We start from the raw sequence: 21,345 nt of genomic DNA on the forward strand, positions 1-21,345 counted from the left end.
AAGTTTAACAACCACAGTCCTCTCACACGTCCTATCTATTAGTTAGGTGCAAGAGAATGACTGGGTATGACGTAGAGGGGAGGAGCTATATAGCAGCTCTGCTTGGGTGATCCTCTTGCACTTCCTGTTAGGGAGGAGTTATAATCCCATAAGTAATGGATGACCCGTGGACTGACTACACTTAACAGGAGAAAAGGATTATCTATCTTTTAAAACAACAAAAATTCCGGTGTTGACTGTCCCTTTAAACTTCAACTCTTCCATGCACCGAAGGCAAAGAGAATGACTGGGGGTTGTGTGTAAGGGAGTGATACTTAGCAGTTTAACTGTGGTGCTTGTTTGCCTCCTCTTGCTGGCCAGGAGTGATATTACCAACAGTAATTACTCAAGCCGTGGACTCACCATATTTTAGGAAAGAAAACAGAATTTATGTTTACCTGATAAATTACTTTCTCCAACGGTGTGTCCGGTCCACGGCGTCATCCTTACTTGTGGGATATTCTCTTCCCCAACAGGAAATGGCAAAGAGCCCAGCAAAGCTGGTCACATGATCCCTCCTAGGCTCCGCCTACCCCAGTCATTCGACCGACGTTAAGGAGGAATATTTGCATAGGAGAAACCATATGGTACCGTGGTGACTGTAGTTAAAGAAAATAAATTATCAGACCTGATTAAAAAAACCAGGGCGGGCCGTGGACCGGACACACCGTTGGAGAAAGTAATTTATCAGGTAAACATAAATTCTGTTTTCTCCAACATAGGTGTGTCCGGTCCACGGCGTCATCCTTACTTGTGGGAACCAATACCAAAGCTTTAGGACACGGATGAAGGGAGGGAGCAAATCAGGTCACCTAAATGGAAGGCACCACGGCTTGCAAAACCTTTCTCCCAAAAATAGCCTCAGAAGAAGCAAAAGTATCAAACTTGTAAAATTTGGTAAAAGTGTGCAGTGAAGACCAAGTCGCTGCCCTACATATCTGATCAACAGAAGCCTCGTTCTTGAAGGCCCATGTGGAAGCCACAGCCCTAGTGGAATGAGCTGTGATTCTTTCGGGAGGCTGCCGTCCGGCAGTCTCGTAAGCCAATCTGATGATGCTTTTAATCCAAAAAGAGAGAGAGGTAGAAGTTGCTTTTTGACCTCTCCTTTTACCGGAATAAACAACAAACAAGGAAGATGTTTGTCTAAAATCCTTTGTAGCATCTAAATAGAATTTTAGAGCGCGAACAACATCCAAATTGTGCAACAAACGTTCCTTCTTTGAAACTGGTTTCGGACACAGAGAAGGTACGATAATCTCCTGGTTAATGTTTTTGTTAGAAACAACTTTTGGAAGAAAACCAGGTTTAGTACGTAAAACCACCTTATCTGCATGGAACACCAGATAAGGAGGAGAACACTGCAGAGCAGATAATTCTGAAACTCTTCTAGCAGAAGAAATTGCAACTAAAAACAAAACTTTCCAAGATAATAACTTAATATCAACGGAATGCAAGGGTTCAAACGGAACCCCCTGAAGAACTGAAAGAACTAAATTGAGACTCCAAGGAGGAGTCAAAGGTATGTAAACAGGCTTAATTCTAACCAGAGCCTGAACAAAGGCTTGAACATCTGGCACAGCGGCCAGCTTTTTGTGAAGTAACACAGACAAGGCAGAAATCTGTCCCTTCAGGGAACTTGCAGATAATCCTTTTTCCAATCCTTCTTGAAGGAAGGATAGAATCCTAGGAATCTTAACCTTGTCCCAAGGGAATCCTTTAGATTCACACCAACAGATATATTTTTTCCAAATTTTGTGGTAAATCTTTCTAGTTACAGGCTTTCTGGCCTGAACAAGAGTATCGATAACAGAATCTGAGAATCCTCGCTTCGATAAGATCAAGCGTTCAATCTCCAAGCAGTCAGCTGGAGTGAAACCAGATTCGGATGTTCGAACGGACCCTGAACAAGAAGGTCTCGTCTCAAAGGTAGCTTCCAAGGAGGAGCCGATGACATATTTACCAGATCTGCGTACCAAGTCCTGCGTGGCCACGCAGGAGCTATCAAGATCACCGACGCCCTCTCCTGATTGATCCTGGCTACCAGCCTGGGGATGAGAGGAAACGGCGGGAACACATAAGCTAGTTTGAAGGTCCAAGGTGCTACTAGTGCATCCACTAGAGCCGCCTTGGGATCCCTGGATCTGGACCCGTAGCAAGGAACTTTGAAGTTCTGACGAGAGGCCATCAGATCCATGTCTGGAATGCCCCACAGCTGAGTGACTTGGGCAAAGATTTCCGGATGGAGTTCCCACTCCCCCGGATGCAATGTCTGACGACTCAGAAAATCCGCTTCCCAATTTTCCACTCCTGGGATGTGGATAGCAGACAGGTGGCAGGAGTGAGACTCCGCCCATAGAATGATTTTGGTCACTTCTTCCATCGCCAGGGAACTCCTTGTTCCCCCCTGATGGTTGATGTACGCAACAGTTGTCATGTTGTCTGATTGAAACCGTATGAACTTGGCCCTCGCTAGCTGAGGCCAAGCCTTGAGAGCATTGAATATCGCTCTCAGTTCCAGAATATTTATCGGTAGAAGAGATTCTTCCCGAGACCAAAGACCCTGAGCTTTCAGGGATCCCCAGACCGCGCCCCAGCCCATCAGACTGGCGTCGGTCGTGACAATGACCCACTCTGGTCTGCGGAATGTCATCCCTCGTGACAGGTTGTCCAGGGACAGCCACCAACGGAGTGAGTCTCTGGTCCTCTGATTTACTTGTATCTTCGGAGACAAGTCTGTATAGTCCCCATTCCACTGACTGAGCATGCACAGTTGTAATGGTCTTAGATGAATGCGTGCAAAAGGAACTATGTCCATTGCCGCTACCATCAACCCGATCACTTCCATGCACTGAGCTATGGAAGGAAGAGGAACGGAATGGAGTATCCGACAAGAGTCTAGAAGTTTTGTTTTTCTGGCCTCTGTCAGAAAAATCCTCATTTCTAAGGAGTCTATTATTGTTCCCAAGAAGGGAACCCTTGTTGACGGAGATAGAGAACTCTTTTCCACGTTCACTTTCCATCCGTGAGATCTGAGAAAGGCCAGGACAATGTCCGTGTGAGCCTTTGCTTGAGGAAGGGACGACGCTTGAATCAAAATGTCGTCCAAGTAAGGTACTACAGCAATGCCCCTTGGTCTTAGCACAGCTAGAAGGGACCCTAGTACCTTTGTGAAAATCCTTGGAGCAGTGGCTAATCCGAAAGGAAGCGCCATGAACTGGTAATGTTTGTCCAGGAATGCGAACCTCAGGAACCGATGATGTTCCTTGTGGATAGGAATATGTAGATACGCATCCTTTAAATCCACCGTGGTCATGAATTGACCTTCCTGGATGGAAGGAAGAATAGTTCGAATGGTTTCCATCTTGAACGATGGAACCTTGAGAAACTTGTTTAAGATCTTGAGATCTAAGATTGGTCTGAACGTTCCCTCTTTTTTGGGAACTATAAACAGATTGGAGTAGAACCCCATCCCTTGTTCTCTTAATGGAACGGGATGAATCACTCCCATTTTTAACAGGTCTTCTACACAATGTAAGAATGCCTGTCTTTTTATGTGGTCTGAAGACAACTGAGACCTGTGGAACCTCCCCCTTGGGGGAAGTCCCTTGAATTCCAGAAGATAACCTTGGGAGACTATTTCTAGCGCCCAAGGATCCAGAACATCTCTTGCCCAAGCCTGAGCGAAGAGAGAGAGTCTGCCCCCCACCAGATCCGGTCCCGGATCGGGGGCCAACATTTCATGCTGTCTTGGTAGCAGTGGCAGGTTTCTTGGCCTGCTTTCCCTTGTTCCAGCCTTGCATTGGTCTCCAAGCTGGCTTGGCTTGAGAAGTATTACCCTCTTGCTTAGAGGACGTAGCACTTTGGGCTGGTCCATTTCTACGAAAGGGACGAAAATTAGGTTTATTTTTTGCCTTGAAAGGCCGATCCTGAGGAAGGGCGTGGCCCTTACCCCCAGTGATATCCGAGATAATCTCTTTCAAGTCAGGGCCAAACAGCGTTTTCCCCTTGAAAGGAATGTTAAGTAGCTTGTTCTTGGAAGACGCATCAGCCGACCAAGATTTCAACCAAAGCGCTCTGCGTGCCACAATAGCAAACCCTGAATTCTTAGCCGCTAACCTAGCCAATTGCAAAGTGGCGTCTAGGGTGAAAGAATTAGCCAATTTGAGAGCATTGATTCTGTCCATAATCTCCTCATAAGGAGGAGAATCACTGTCGACCGCCTTTATCAGCTCATCGAACCAGAAACATGCGGCTGTAGCGACAGGGACAATGCATGAAATTGGTTGTAGAAGGTAACCCTGCTGAACAAACATCTTTTTAAGCAAACCTTCTAATTTTTTATCCATAAGATCTTTGAAAGCACAACTATCCTCTATGGGTATAGTGGTGCGTTTGTTTAAAGTGGAAACCGCTCCCTCGACCTTGGGGACTGTCTGCCATAAGTCCTTTCAGGGGTCGACCATAGGAAACAATTTTTTAAATATGGGGGGAGGGACGAAAGGAATACCGGGCCTTTCCCATTCTTTATTAACAATGTCCGCCACCCGCTTGGGTATAGGAAAAGCTTCTGGGAGCCCCGGCACCTCTAGGAACTTGTCCATTTTACATAGTTTCTCTGGGATGACCAACTTGTCACAATCATCCAGAGTGGATAATATCTCCTTAAGCAGAATGCGGAGATGTTCCAACTTAAATTTAAATGCAATCACATCAGGTTCAGCTTGTTGAGAAATGTTCCCTGAATCAGTAATTTCTCCCTCAGACAAAACCTCCCTGGCCCCATCAGACTGAGTTAGGGGCCCTTCAGAAATATTAATATCAGCGTCGTCATGCTCTTCAGTATCTAAAACAGAGCAGTCGCGCTTACGCTGATAAGTGTTCATTTTGGCTAAAATGTTTTTGACAGAATTATCCATTACAGCCGTTAATTGTTGCATAGTAAGGAGTATTGGCGCGCTAGATGTACTAGGGGCCTCCTGAGTGGGCAAGACTCGTGTAGACGAAGGAGGGAATGATGCAGTACCATGCTTACTCCCCTCACTTGAGGAATCATCTTGGGCATCATTGTCATTGTCACATAAATCACATTTATTTAAATGAATAGGAATTCTGGCTTCCCCACATTCAGAACACAGTCTATCTGGTAGTTCAGACATGTTAAACAGGCATAAACTTGATAACAAGTACAAAAAACGTTTTAAAATAAAACCGTTACTGTCACTTTAAATTTTAAACTGAACACACTTTATTACTGCAAATGCGAAAAAACATGAAGGAATTGTTCAAAATTTACCAAATTTTCACCACAGTGTCTTAAAGCCTTAAAAGTATTGCACACCAAATTTGGAAGCTTTAACCCTTAAAATAACGGAACCGGAGCCGTTTTGAACATTAACCCCTTTACAGTCCCTGGTATCTGCTTTGCTGAGACCCAACCAAGCCCCAAGGGGAATACGATACCAAATGACGCCTTCAGAAAGTCTTTTCTAAGTATCAGAGCTCCTCTCACATGCGACTGCATGCCATGCCTCTCAAAAACAAGTGCGCAACACCGGCGCGAAAATGAGACTCTGCCTATGCTTTGGGAAAGCCCCTAAAGAATAAGGTGTCTAAAACAGTGCCTGCCGATATTATTATATCAAAATACCCAGATAAAATGATTCCTCAAGGCTAAATATGTGTTAATAATCAATCGATTTAGCCCAAAAAAAGTCTACAGTCTTAATAAGCCCTTTTTGAAGCCCTTATTTACAATCGTAATAAACATGGCTTACCGGATCCCAGAGGGAAAATGACAGCTTCCAGCATTACATCGTCTTGTTAGAATGTGTCATACCTCAAGCAGCAAGAGACTGCTCACTGTTCCCCCAACTGAAGTTAATTGCTCTCAACAGTCCTGTGTGGAACAGCCATGGATTTTAGTGACGGTTGCTAAAATCATTTTCCTCATACAAACAGAAATCTTCATCTCTTTTCTGTTTCTGAGTAAATAGTACATACCAGCACTATTTCAAAATAACAAACTCTTGATTGAATAATAAAAACTACAGTTAAACACTAAAAAACTCTAAGCCATCTCCGTGGAGATGTTGCCTGTACAACGGCAAAGAGAATGACTGGGGTAGGCGGAGCCTAGGAGGGATCATGTGACCAGCTTTGCTGGGCTCTTTGCCATTTCCTGTTGGGGAAGAGAATATCCCACAAGTAAGGATGACGCCGTGGACCGGACACACCTATGTTGGAGAAATATAAATTTGTAATTTAAGTTGTAAAAATAAGTTTTAAAGGGACAGTCTACTCCTATTTATTTTATTTGTTTGAAAAGATAATCCCTTTGCATAATCGACACAGTTAGATTAATATAATTTTTACAGCTGAGATTACCTTGAATCTAAACCTCTGCAGACTGCCCCTTATTTCAGTTCTTTTGACTGTCTTGCATGTTAGTCAATCAGCGCTGACTCATAAATAACTCCACAGGAGTGAGCACAATGTTTATATATAGGGAAAACTAGGTCTGTCTAGCTGTGAAAAACTGTCAAAATGCACTGAGATAGGAAGTGACCTTCAAAGGCTTAGAAATTAGCATAGGAGCCTACCTAGGTTTAGCTTTGAACAAAGAATACCAAACGAACAAAGCAAATTTGATGATAAAAGTAAATTGGAAACTAATTTAAAATTGTGCATGCCCTATCTGAATCATGAAAGTTTAATTTTAACTAGACTGTCCCTATAATTTGTTTTTAAACATAATTTGTTATAATCATTGAAATTATTGTTTTATATACAGATATTGAAGGAAGCATGTGGTGAAACGATCTAACATTATTTGGAGTTGTAAAAGATAAACGTTTCTTATATGAAGAAGGACTAATATAACCAAGTAATGTCATGTGTAACAAAGTTGAGGATTAGTTTGCAGTATAAGAACATAGAATTGGGGAAAAAAGAAATAGTCAATATTACAAGAAAATAAATAAATGGCAAAGCATTTTGATAAAGTAGATCTGACACCCATCTACACAGTTTTACAGTATCCATAGAAAACCATTGCATGGAAAAATGAATAAACAGTGTCTTACCTTAGAATTATGATGAATAACCGGAGAAACTGTTTGGTTAATGCACACATCACTCTGGTTCACCTTGTCACTTGATGTGGTATTTACCATTTCCACTAGAGCTACACTCAGATTGACCCGTAATGCGTACACCATGAAGAATCCCAAAAATGCCATGAGAGCCAGGTTGTAGCGAGCAGAGCAGCATTTAGGCACTGAAACACAAAGCGGCATCTTGTATTAAGCTACACGTAAAATAAGAAAAATAAATGCACAAAGAAATATCTGTCAGAATAGGAAACAGCTGTCTACTTCATTTCATTTAGACCTTTTTTTATCTGTTTGCCTTTTGCTGTAAGTGCGTACATAAAAGGCACAGAGAAAACCATTTGCTATTTACTCTTCAAATGAAAGTGTCCAGCAGAGGCTAGGTACGTTTTATCTAAAGGAGCATTAGTCACAGGATGGGCACATTGAGATTGCTGTAAAGCAGAATACTAATTCAATTTTATATATGGTATTTAGGGAATAAGAGCTTCTGAGTTTGCAAAAAAGCAAATAAAAATAAAACAAAAAGTGAACTAAAGAAAACTGATAATTAGAACATAAAATATAGCAAGGTTTCTACTGATGCTTCCTTTAAAATGTACAATATATATATATATATATATATATATATATATATATATATATATGTATATATATATTATGAGATTGTGTGCTGTATGAGAGTGTGTGTGTGTTGTATGAGAGTGTGTGTGGTGTGTTTGTGTGTGCTGTATGATAGTGTGTGTGCTGTATGACTGCGTGTGGTGTATGAGAGTATGTGGTTTATGAGAGAGTGTGTGTGTGTGTGTGTGTGTGTGTGGTGTGTGCATGAGAGTGTGTGTGTTGTATGAGAATGTGTGTGTGTTGTATGAGTGTGTTGTATGAGAGTGTGTAGTGTGCGTTTGTTATATAAGTGTGTGTGTGGTGTGTGTGTGTGTGCTGTATGAGAGAGAGTGGTATGTGTTGTATGAGAATATGTGGTGTATTTGTTATATAAGAGTGTGTGATGTATGTGCGCGCGCTGTATGAGAGAGTGTGTGGTGTGTGTGTGGTGTGTGTGCGTTATTTGAGAGTGTGTGTGAGCTGTATGAGAGTGTGGTGTGTGTTGTACGAGAATGTGCGTCGTGTGTTGAATGAGAGTGTGTGGGGTGTGTGTGTTATATGAGTGTTTGTGTGTTGAATGAGTGTGTTGTGTGTGTGTTATATGTGTGTTGTATGAGAGAGAGAGAGTGTCTGTGTGTGTTATTACATTTTACAACACTTTCAAGTTTGACTACAATGAATAAACAAAGCACACATTTTAGTCACTTTGCCAAAAATTGCAGCTATCTTGTATATTACTTCAGAAATTTTCAGACCAAGAATAAAAATAGGGTCACAAAGGTATGTGGTATCATTGCACTGGGTCTTGGGGGGGGGGGGGGGAAGTTTGAATCTAGAACACCGATTTGCTGCCCCCATAGTTAGGAAGTTGGACATCACTGTTCTATACACATATGAAGAAACATTTTATCAATAAGATCAGCTGCAGCCATAGTATAAGTGCAATATGAAGTTTTCATGAAATCATACGATTTTTAAAAATATCTTTCTAAGGGTTATACCACTTATAAACGAGGCATGCCAATTACAGCAGATTAACAAAACAAAATTTTAGAAAATCTAAAGGGATATTTTAGCATTCTAGCTATAATGCAAACTTCGGTAAGTACCTTTGCAAGACACTGCTGTGTGAAGCTCTGATTGGTGCGTGCACAACATGTACCTACTTGCCTGCATGTACATAGAGTGTATACAGCTATCAGCTGCTGCATATGCTTATAATATTAACATGGGTTAAATGTAATTAGTGCTGATCACTGACTTGAAAACAAACAAACAAAGCCTTTATTTAAACACAACTTATTTTGCAAAGTTGTTTCCTAAATATTTGCTGGGCTATATACATGTAAATCCCTTTAAAACAAAACCAAATACAGGTTTACACAGTATATAAGGAAGACCATTAAAAGACAGTAGAGCAGAATTATGTGTAAGGGGCTGTAAAAGCATAAAATCGCCTTACTTGATTTTTCTCTGTCTCCTCTCAGATTGTAAGCCGCGGTAGATATTGCACCAATGTAGTTTTATTTGACATGCACAATGTAACCCAGTCTAACCGGTATTTAATTGGCAGTAGCCTGGCCAATATATCAAACAAGAAAAAACAAATTATGCTAACATGAATATTTGCTATTCAATCTTTGCAAATATAATCTAATACAGACGTGGAAATTGAAAGAAGCCACAAATGGCAATGACGAGGAAAAGGGTTACTATGGCAAATTCCTGCCGTCACACTTTACTGAATTCTACAAAATTAAGTATGGAAACTAGAAGAAATGTCAATTTCCATTGTATAATAAAGACCCAATTTTGTTACTGATACAGAGGACAAATCAGTTCATTATAAACTAAGTAAATGATGACTAACAGAAGGATTTTTTTAAAGAAGGCAACGTAAATGATTAGTGAAATCTATTTCTGATACAATTAGCTACGTAGGCTGTTCAGTGATTCAGCTAAAGGTTTATAACAAGACTGTGTGGATGTGCCGTTTATGAATAGACCGGTAACTCCCCTTGGGATACTCCTTATCCTGTGACGACAGTGGACATAGAACTCCCTGGCCTATTGGGCATTGGCACTGCTCTGGCTTATTGGTAAATATCACAAGTACCAGATGGTTTCAGGACTTGCCTGACACACCAGGCATGTGTTAGGAACAGGCTTTGCTTCTGTCTGCCATAGGGAATGGAGGACTCTACACAAGCAAAACTAGGGTGTAAATAATCCATAAACTATACATATGTATTGAGTATGGCACCATATTGTGCATCCATCATGAAGCTGTGCACATGGTTGATGAAGGCCTTATGGACAAAGAATTAATCGGCTAACAGACCCTGGGGGTGAGTTTAACGCACTTGACTCAACAAAAAATTGTGCCAATTTCAACGGTATTTGATTTAGGATAGAATTTTCTAGCCCCTTTGATTCATGGGGGGAAAAACATTCCACTGAGAATAGACAAATCCTTTGAACACAAATACAAACTTATACAAAACAGAATTTATGCTTACCTGATAAATTACTTTCTCCAACGGTGTGTCCGGTCCACGGCGTCATCCTTACTTGTGGGATATTCTCTTCCCCAACAGGAAATGGCAAAGAGTCCCAGCAAAGCTGGTCACATGATCCCTCCTAGGCTCCGCCCACCCCAGTCATTCGACCGACGGACAGGAGGAAATATATATAGGAGAAACCATATGATACCGTGGTGACTGTAGTTAGAGAAAATAATTCATCAGACCTGATTAAAAAACCAGGGCGGGCCGTGGACCGGACACACCGTTGGAGAAAGTAATTTATCAGGTAAGCATAAATTCTGTTTTCTCCTACATTGGTGTGTCCGGTCCACGGCGTCATCCTTACTTGTGGGAACCAATACCAAAGCTTTAGGACACGGATGAAGGGAGGGAGCAAATCAGGTCACCTAAATGGAAGGCACCACGGCTTGCAAAACCTTTCTCCCAAAAATAGCCTCCGAAGAAGCAAAAGTATCAAATTTGTAAAATTTGGCAAAAGTGTGCAGTGAAGACCAAGTCGCTGCCTTACATATCTGGTCAACAGAAGCCTCGTTCTTGAAGGCCCATGTGGAAGCCACAGCCCTAGTGGAGTGAGCTGTGATTCTTTCAGGAGGCTGCCGTCCAGCAGTCTCATAAGCCAATCAGATAATGCTTTTAAGCCAAAAGGAAAGAGAGGTAGAAGTCGCTTTTTGACCTCTCCTTTTACCAGAATAAACAACAAACAAGGAAGATGTTTGTCTGAAATTTTTAGTAGCCTCTAAATAGAATTTTAGAGCACGGACTACGTCCAAATTGTGTAACAAACGTTCCTTCTTTGAAACTGGATTCGGACACAAAGAAGGTACAACTATCTCCTGGTTAATATTTTTGTTGGAAACAACTTTCGGAAGAAAACCAGGCTTAGTACGCAAAACCACCTTATCTGCATGGAACACCAGATAGGGCGGAGAACACTGCAGAGCAGATAACTCTGAAACTCTTCTAGCAGAAGAAATTGCAACCAAAAACAAAACTTTCCAAGATAATAACTTAATATCTACGGAATGTAAGGGTTCAAACGGAACCCCTTGAAGAACTGAAAGAACTAGATTTAGACTCCAGGGAGGAGTCAAAGGTCTGTAAACAGGCTTGATCCTAACCAGAGCCTGAACAAATGCTTGAACATCTGGCACAGCTGCCAGTCTTTTGTGAAGTAAAACAGATAAAGCAGAGATCTGTCCCTTCAGAGAACTTGCAGATAATCCTTTCTCCAAACCTTCTTGTAGAAAGGATAGAATCTTAGGAATTTTTATCTTGTTCCATGGGAATCCTTTAGATTCACACCAACAGATATATTTTTTCCATATTTTATGGTAAATTTTTCTAGTTACAGGCTTTCTAGCCTGAATCAGAGTATCTATTACAGAATCTGAAAACCCACGCTTTGATAAAATCAAGCGTTCAATCTCCAAGCCATCAGTTGGAGGGAAACCAGATTCGGATGTTCGAATGGACCCTGAACAAGAAGGTCCTGTCTCAAAGGTAGCTTCCATGGTGGAGCCGATGACATATTCACCAGGTCTGCATACCAAGTCCTGCGTGGCCACGCAGGAGCTATCAAGATCACCGAGGCCCTCTCCTGATTGATCCTGGCTACCAGCCTGGGGATGAGAGGAAACGGTGGGAATACATAAGCTAGGTTGAAGGTCCAAGGTGCTACTAGTGCATCTACTAGGGTCGCCTTGGGATCCCTGGATCTGGACCCGTAGCAAGGAACCTTGAAGTTCTGACGAGACGCCATCAGATCCATGTCTGGAATGCCCCATAATTGAGTTATTTGGGCAAAGATTTCTGGATGGAGTTCCCACTCCCCCGGATGGAATGTCTGACGACTCAGAAAATCCGCTTCCCAATTTTCCACTCCTGGGATGTGGATCGCAGACAAGTGGCAGGAGTGATCCTCCGCCCATTGAATTATCTTGGCCACTTCTTTCATCGCCAGGGAAGTCCTTGTTCCCCCCTGATGATTGATATATGCAACGGTCGTCATGTTGTCTGACTGAAACCTTATGAATTTGGCCTTTGCTAGTTGAGGCCAAGCTCTGAGAGCATTGAATATCGCTCTCAGTTCCAGAATGTTTATCGGGAGAAGAGACTCTTCCCGAGACCATAGACCCTGAGCTTTCAGGGATTCCCAGACCGCGCCCCAGCCCACTAGGCTGGCGTCGGTCGTAACAATGACCCACTCTGGTCTGCGGAAGCTCATTCCCTGTGACAGATTGTCCAGGGTCAGCCACCAACGGAGTGAATCTCTGGTCTTTTGATCTACTTGAATCGTCGGAGACAAGTCTGTATAATCCCCATTCCACTGTCTGAGCATGCACAGTTGTAATGGTCTTAGATGAATTTGTGCAAAAGGAACTATGTCCATTGTTGCAACCATCAATCCTATTACTTCCATGCACTGTGCTATGGAAGGACGAGGAACAGAATGAAGTACTTGACAAGAGCTTAGAAGTTTTGATTTTCTGACCTCTGTCAGAAAAATCCTCATTTCTAAGGAATCTATTATTGTTCCCAAGAAGGGAACTCTTGTTGACGGGGACAGAGAACTTTTTTCTTTGTTCACCTTCCATCCGTGAGATCTGAGAAAGGCTAGGACGATGTCCGTATGAGCCTTTGCTTTTGACAGGGACGACGCTTGAATCAGGATGTCGTCCAAGTAAGGTACTACTGCAATGCCCCTTGGTCTTAGAACCGCTAGAAGGGACCCTAGTACCTTTGTGAAAATCCTTGGAGCAGTGGCTAATCCAAATGGAAGTGCCACAAACTGGTAATGCTTGTCCAGAAAAGCGAACCTTAGGAACTGATGATGTTCCTTGTGGATAGGAATATGTAGGTACGCATCCTTTAAATCCACGGTAGTCATAAATTGATTTTCCTGGATAGTAGGTAGGATCGTTCGAATAGTTTCCATTTTGAACGATGGTACCCTGAGAAATTTGTTTAGGATCTTTAGATCCAAAATTGGTCTGAATGTTCCCTCTTTTTTGGGAACTATGAACAGATTGGAATAAAATCCCATTCCTTGTTCTCTTATTGGAACTGGATGTATCACTCCCATCTTTAACAGGTCTTCTACACAATGTAAGAATGCCTGTCTCTTTATTTGGTTTGAAGATAATTGAGACCTGTGGAACCTTCCCCTTGGGGGTAGTTCCTTGAATTCCAGGAGATAACCTTGAGAAACTATTTCTAGCGCCCAAGGATCCTGAACATCTCTTGCCCAAGCCTGAGCAAAGAGAGAAAGTCTGCCCCCCACTAGATCCGGTCCCGGATCGGGGGCTATCCCTTCATGCTGTTTTGGTAGCAGTGGTAGGCTTCTTGGCCTGCTTACCCTTGTTCCAGCCTTGCATTGGTTTCCAGGCTGGTTTGGGTTGTGAAGTATTACCCTCTTGCTTAGAGGATACAGAATTAGAGACTGGTCCGTTTCTGCGAAAGGGACGAAAATTAGGCTTATTATTAGCCTTAAAAGACCTATCCTGTGGGAGGGCGTGGCCCTTTCCCCCAGTGATGTCTGAAATAATCTCTTTCAAATCAGGTCCAAATAATGTTTTACCTGTGAAAGGAATGTTAAGCAATTTTGTCTTGGAAGACACATCCGCTGACCAAGACTTTAGCCAAAGCACTCTGCGCGCCACGACAGCAAACCCTGAATTTTTCGCCGCTAATCTAGCTAATTGCAAAGCGGCATCTAAAACAAAAGAGTTAGCCAATTTAAGTGCTTGAACTCTGTCCATAACCTCCTCATACGAAGATTCTTTACTGAGCGATTTTTCTAGTTCCTCGAACCAGAAACACGCTGCCGTAGTGACAGGAACAATGCATGAAATTGGTTGTAGAAGGTAACCTTGCTGTACAAAAATCTTTTTAAGCAAACCCTCTAATTTCTTATCCATAGGATCTTTGAAAGCACAACTATCTTCGATAGGAATAGTAGTGCGTTTGTTTAGAGTAGAAACCGCCCCCTCGACCTTGGGGACTGTCTGCCATAAGTCCTTTCTGGGGTCGACTATAGGAAATAATTTCTTAAATATAGGGGGGGGAACAAAAGGTATGCCGGGCCTTTCCCACTCTTTATTTACTATGTCCGCCACCCGCTTGGGTATAGGAAAAGCGTTGGGGGGCACCGGAACCTCTAGGAACTTGTCCATCTTACATAATTTCTCTGGAATGACCAAATTGTCACAATCATCCAGAGTAGATAACACCTCCTTAAGCAGTGCGCGGAGATGTTCTAATTTAAATTTAAATGTCACAACATCAGGTTCAGCTTGATGAGAAATTTTTCCTGAATCTGAAATTTCTCCATCAGACAAAACCTCCCTCATGGCCCCTTGAGATTGGTGTGAGGGTATGTCAGAACAGTTATCATCAGCGTCCTCTTGCTCTTCAGTGTTTAAAACAGAGCAATCGCGCTTTCTCTGATAAGTAGGCATTTTGGATAAAAGATTTGCTATGGAGTTATCCATTACAGCCGTTAATTGTTGCATGGTAATAAGTATTGGCGCACTAGATGTACTAGGGGCCTCCTGTGTGGGCATAACTGGTGTAGACACAGTAGGGGATGATGTAGTATCATGTTTACTCCCCTCATTTGAGGAATCATCTTGGGCAATATCATTATCTGTTGCATTACTGTCCTTACTTTGTTTGGACACTATGGCACAATTATCACATAAATTTAAATGGGGAGACACATTGGCTTTCATACATATAGAACATGGCTTATCTGATGGTACAGACATGTTAAACAGGCTTAAACTTGTCAACAAAGCACAAAAAACGTTTTAAAATAAAACCGTTACTGTCACTTTAAATTTCAAACTGAAAACACTTTATTACTGAATATGTGAAAAAGTATGAAGGAATTGTTCAAAATTCACCAAAATTTCACCACAGTGTCTTAAAGCATTAAAAGTATTGCACGCCAAATTTCAGAGCTTTAACCCTTAAATTAACGGAACCGGAGCCGTTTTTACATTTAACCCCTATACAGTCCCAGAATGAGGCTCTGTCTATAACTAGAAAGGCCCCCATCTGAAAAAGGTGTCCAACACAGTGCCTGCCGTTTTTCTAAACATTCCCCAAGATTATAATACCAATAATTAGTTAGAATCTGCATAATATGCCTAGTAAAGCAATTGTTTTAGCCCAGAAAAATGTCTACCAGTTTTTAAGCCCTTTTTGAAGCCCTTTATTCTTTTATGTTTAACTAAGAAAATGGCTTACCGGTCCCCATGAGGGGAAATGACAGCCTTCCAGCATTACATGGTCTTGTTAGAAATATGGCTAGTCATACCTTAAGCAGAAAAGACTGTTAACTGTTTCCCCCAACTGAAGTTACTTCATCTCAACAGTCCTGTGTGGAAACAGCAATCGATTTTAGTTACTGTGCTAAAATCATCTTCCTCTTACAAACAGAAATCTTCATCCTTTTCTGTTTCAGAGTAAATAGTACATACCAGCACTATTTTAAAATAACAAACACTTGATAGAAGAATAAAACTACATTTAAACACCAAAAAACTCTTAACCATCTCCGTGGAGATGTTGCCTGTGCAACGGCAAAGAGAATGACTGGGGTGGGCGGAGCCTAGGAGGGATCATGTGACCAGCTTTGCTGGGACTCTTTGCCATTTCCTGTTGGGGAAGAGAATATCCCACAAGTAAGGATGACGCCGTGGACCGGACACACCAATGTTGGAGAAATTACATTTTTCTTGTCATTTAATCATTATTTGTTTGGCAAGTTTTGGATATCACTGCTTTATTTGACTTGCTTATCGTCACCTGTTCATTCATCTGTTATCCCATTTTGACCTTTGTTGGAAACTAAATCTGTAGGATTGTCAACACAGATCTGATGACTCTTCTGCATCATTAACAGACAGATACTAAAAGTGTGTATCTAAGGTCCTGTATCCATCTCTAGCACTAACAATACATTGATGCTAAATGTCACTCACTCTGTTCAGCTTGTTTGTTCTTTGTAAGAAGACACTTTTTCCACTGAAAAGTTTTAAAGACTTAGGGGTCGATTTATAAAGCTGCGGCGGACAGGTGCGCACATATGCGCCCCTGTCTGCTGCAGCTCGCCTTTGGCGGGCTGAATCCCACATTGCACACAAGCACTATTTTGCACTTGCGTGCAATCCCGCCCCCTGCCCAAGCACAGCCAATCACGTGTGGGAAGACACTGTCAATCTCCCCAGTCGGACGAGACCGGGGAGATTGAAATTTAGAGGGGAGAAAGGTTAGGGAAGCAGCATTCTGATGAGCACTGCTTGTTAAATACGGTCTGAAGGTTCTCTTGTGAGAACCTGCATTCTTAGGGGGTCGAAGGCTGGCGAAAGCCTTTGATAATTCAACCCCTTATTGTTCAAAATTTGTACCTGAAGAAAAGCAAATATAACAAACTAGTTTGTTTTTTGCTATATTTTCCTGTAATTTACCCCCGAAAATTGTGCTTGTTCCAATCACTCAAAAAGGATGGAATACATACTGAATACAGGTATAGGTATTCTATCGTTTGCTTGGTCCAGCTACATTACACAGTCATTGCTTAAACACATGCGATTATTTACCTGTGATCAAAGGAGGACCCAGTAATCCAAATATACTAGTCACTGAGAACCGCTAGTAATAAAACTCATAAAGGTGTCTGTATCCAAACTTACAATCTGTGGACTTTCGCACCTTGTAACCCTGGGTCCTTTGCAACTGAAGATGACAGTGGGAATCTTGAATCTATAAACTTTCAAAAACTGTAACTTCAGTATATCAGTCCCGGGCTTATCGGCGTTCCTCCATGACCCTCCGCGTCACTGACACATGACCTCCCTCAAGCCAATACAGGGACAGCCCACCTGCTCCAACCTGTGGCAAAACAGCTGTTGCATCCAAACAAAGCTGTTAAATAGTAGTAATGAAAAAGAGGGGGATGCATCCGTTGCGTTAAAACTTAAATTCTTTATTTTATATCCAAAAGGTTAAAATTGTGGGGTACAACAACCCTCGGTCACACATCCACTTCAGAGTGTAGCACTCATTGGCTTACGCGTTACAGATACAAATCTGTATTCATATCCTATAGTGCACACTTCCACAGCTGATTAAAAAAACATAATTTATGCTTACCTGATAAATTCCTTTCTCCTGTAGTGTAGTCAGTCCACGGGTCATCCATTACTTATGGGATATTAACTCCTCCCTAACAGGAAGTGCAAGAGGATCACCCAAGCAGAGCTGCTATATAGCTCCTCCCCTCTACGTCATACCCAGTCATTCGACCGAAAACCAAACGAGAAAGGAGAAACTATAGGGTGCAGTGGTGACTGGAGTATAATTTAAAATTTAGACCTGCCATAAAAAACAGGGCGGGCCGTGGACTGACTACACTACAGGAGAAAGGAATTTATCAGGTAAGCATAAATTATGTTTTCTCCTGTTAAGTGTAGTCAGTCCACGGGTCATCCATTACTTATGGGATACCAATACCAAAGCTAAAAGTACACGGATGACGGGAGGGACAGGCAGGATCTTTACACGGAAGGAACCACTGCCTGAAGAACCTTTCTCCCAAAAACAGCCTCAGAAGAAGCAAAAGTGTCAAATTTGTAAAATTTGGAAAAAGTATGAAGAGAAGACCAAGTTGCAGCCTTGCAAATCTGTTCAACAGAGGCCTCATTCTTAAAGGCCCACGTGGAAGCCACAGCTCTCGTAGAATGAGCTGTAATTCTTTCAGGAGGCTGCTGTCCAGCAGTCTCATAGGCTAAACGTATTATGCTACGCAGCCAGAAAGAGAGAGAGGTAGCAGAAGCTTTCTGACCTCTCCTCTGTCCAGAATAAACGACAAACAGGGAAGAAGTTTGGCGAAAATCTTTAGTTGCCTGTAAATAAAATTTCAGGGCACGGACTACGTCCAGATTGTGTAGAAGTCGTTCCTTCTTTGAAGAAGGGTTAGGACACAATGAAGGAACAACAATCTCTTGATTGATATTCCTGTTAGTGACTACCTTAGGTAAGAACCCAGGTTTAGTACGCAGAACTACCTTGTCTGAATGAAAAATCAGATAAGGAGAATCACAATGTAAGGCCGATAACTCAGAGACTCTTCGAGCCGAGGAAATAGCCATTAAAAACAGAACTTTCCAAGATAACAGTTTGATATCAATGGAATGAAGGGGTTCAAACGGAACACCCTGTAAAACGTTAAGAACTAAGTTTAAGCTCCACGGTGGAGCAACAGTCTTAAACACAGGCTTAATCCTGGCCAAAGCCTGACAAAAGGCCTGAACGTCTGGAACTTCTGACAGACGTTTGTGTAAAAGGATTGACAGAGCTGAGATCTGTCCCTTTAAAGAACTAGCAGATAAACCCTTTTCTAAACCTTCTTGTAGAAAAAACAATATCCTAGGAATCCTAACCTTACTCCATGAGTAACTCTTGGATTCGCACCAATGTAAGTATTTACGCCATATTTTATGGTAAATTTTCCTGGTAACAGGTTTCCTAGCCTGTATTAAGGTATCAATTACTGACTCAGAAAATCCACGCTTTGATAAAATCAAGCGTTCAATCTCCATGCAGTCAGCTTCAGAGAAATTAGATTTTGATGTTTGAAAGGACCCTGAATTAGAAGGTCCTGTCTCAGAGGCAGAGACCAAGGTGGACAGGATGACATGTCCACTAGATCTGCATACCAGGTCCTGCGTGGCCACGCAGGCGCTATTAGAATCACCGATGCTCTCTCCTGTTTGATCCTGGCAATCAATCGAAGAAGCATCGGGAAGGGTGGAAACACATAAGCCATCTTGAAGTTCCAAGGTGCTGTCAGAGCATCTATCAGAACCGCTCCCGGGTCCCTGGACCTGGACCCGTAACAAGGAAGCTTGGCATTCTGGCGAGACGCCATGAGATCCATATCTGGTTTGCCCCAACGCCCTAAGTATTTGGGCAAAGACCTCCGGATGAAGTTACCACTCCCCCGGATGAAAAGTCTGGCGACTTAGGAAATCCGCCTCCCAGTTCTCCACGCCTGGGATGTGGATCGATGATAGGTGGCAAGAGTGAGACTCTGCCCAGAGAATTATCTTTGAGACTTCCATCATCGCTAGGGAACTCCTTGTCCCTCCTTGATGATTGATGTAAGCCACAGTCGTGATGTTGTCCGACTGAAACCTGATGAACCTCAGAGATGCTAGCTGAGGCCAAGCTAGAAGGGCATTGAAAACTGCTCTTAATTCCAGAATGTTTATGGGAAGGAGACTCTCCTCCTGAGTCCATGATCCCTGAGACTTCAGGGAATTCCAGACAGCGCCCCAAACTAGCAGGCTGGCGTCTGTTGTTACAATCGTCCAATCTGGTCTGCTGAAGGGCATCCCCTTGGACAGATGTGGCCGAGAGAGCCACCATAGAAGAGAATTTCTGGTTTCTTGATCCAGATTCAGCATAGGGGACAAATCTGAGTAATCCCCATTCCACTGACTTAGCATGCACAACTGCAGTGGTCTGAGATGCAGGCGTGCAAAGGGAACTATGTCCATTGCCGCTACCATTAAACCGATTACCTCCATGCATTGAGCCACTGACGGGTGTGGAATGGAATGAAGGACACGGCAAGCATTTAGGAGTTTTGTTAACCTGTCCTCTGTCAGGTAAATTTTCATTTCTACCGAATCTATAAGAGTCCCTAAGAAGGGAACTCTTGTGAGTGGCAATAGAGAACTCTTTTCTTCGTTCACCTTCCACCCATGTGACCTTAGAAATGCCAGTACTAACTCTGTATGAGACTTGGCAGCTTGGAAACTTGACGCATGTATCAGAATGTCGTCTAGGTACGGAGCTACCGATATTCCTCGCGGTCTTAGTACCGCCAGAAGAGAACCCAGAACCTTTGTGAAGATTCTTGGAGCAGTAGCTAACCCGAAGGGAAGAGCTACAAACTGGTAATGCCTGTCTAGAAAGGCAAACCTTAGGTACCGGTAATGATCCTTGTGAATCGGTATGTGAAGGTACGCATCCTTTAAATCCACTGTGGTCATGTACTGACCCTTTTGGATCATGGGTAAGATTGTCCGAATAGTTTCCATTTTGAACGATGGAACTCTTAGGAATTTGTTTAGGATCTTTAAGTCCAAGATTGGTCTGAAGGTTCCTTCTTTCTTGGGAACCACAAACAGATTTGAGTAAAACCCTTGTCTGTGTTCCGACCGCGGAACCGGGTGGATCACTCACATTAGTAAAAGATCTTGTACACAGCGTAGAAACGCCTCTTTCTTTATCTGGTTTGTTGACAACCTTGAAAGATGAAATCTCCCTTTTGGAGGAGAAGCTTTGAAGTCCAGAAGATATCCCTGAGATATGATCTCTAACGCCCAGGGATCCTGGACATCTCTTGCCCAAGCCTGGGCGAAGAGAGAAAGTCTGCCCCCCACTAGATCCGTTTCCGGATCGGGGGCCCTCACTTCATGCTGTCTTAGGGGCAGCAGCAGGTTTTCTGGCCTGCTTGCCCTTGTTCCAGGTCTGGTTAGGTTTCCAGCCCTGTCTGTAGCGAGCAACAATTCTTTCCTGTTTTTGAGCGGAGGAAGTTGATGCTGCTCCTGCCTTGAAGTTACGAAAGGCACGAAAATTAGACTGTCTAGCCCTTGGTTTGGCTCTGTCTTGAGGTAGGGCATGTCCCTTACCTCCAGTAATGTCAGCGATAATTTCTTTCAAACCGGGCCCGAATAAGGTCTGCCCCTTGAAAGGTATGTTAAGCAATTTAGATTTAGAAGTCACATCAGCTGACCAGGATTTAAGCCACAGCGCTCTGCGCGCCTGAATGGCGAATCCGGAGTTCTTAGCCGTAAGTTTAGTTAAATGTACTACGGCATCAGAAATAAATGAATTAGCTAGCTTAAGGACTCTAAGCTTGTCTGTAATCTCATCCAATGTAGCTGAGCTAATGGTCTCTTCCAGAGACTCAAACCAGAATGCCGCCGCAGCCGTGACAGGCGCAATGCATGCAAGGGGTTGCAATATAAAAC

General features: G+C 42.7%; 1 protein-coding gene across 1 annotated transcript in view; it reads right to left on the reverse strand.

Annotated features, from left to right (window-relative positions):
* Window positions 1-21,345, reverse strand: part of SLC17A5 (solute carrier family 17 member 5) — a 287,025-nt gene that overhangs the window by 170,254 nt on the left and 95,426 nt on the right. Inside the window, exon 2 of the mRNA XM_053710438.1 lies at window positions 7,122-7,315. Coding sequence (XP_053566413.1) covers window positions 7,122-7,315 — 194 coding nt within the window. The remainder of the gene's footprint in view (window positions 1-7,121; window positions 7,316-21,345) is intronic.

The sequence above is a fragment of the Bombina bombina genome, chromosome 4, assembly GCF_027579735.1.
Source record: "Bombina bombina isolate aBomBom1 chromosome 4, aBomBom1.pri, whole genome shotgun sequence".
In the NCBI taxonomy this organism is placed as follows: Eukaryota; Metazoa; Chordata; class Amphibia; order Anura; family Bombinatoridae; genus Bombina; species Bombina bombina.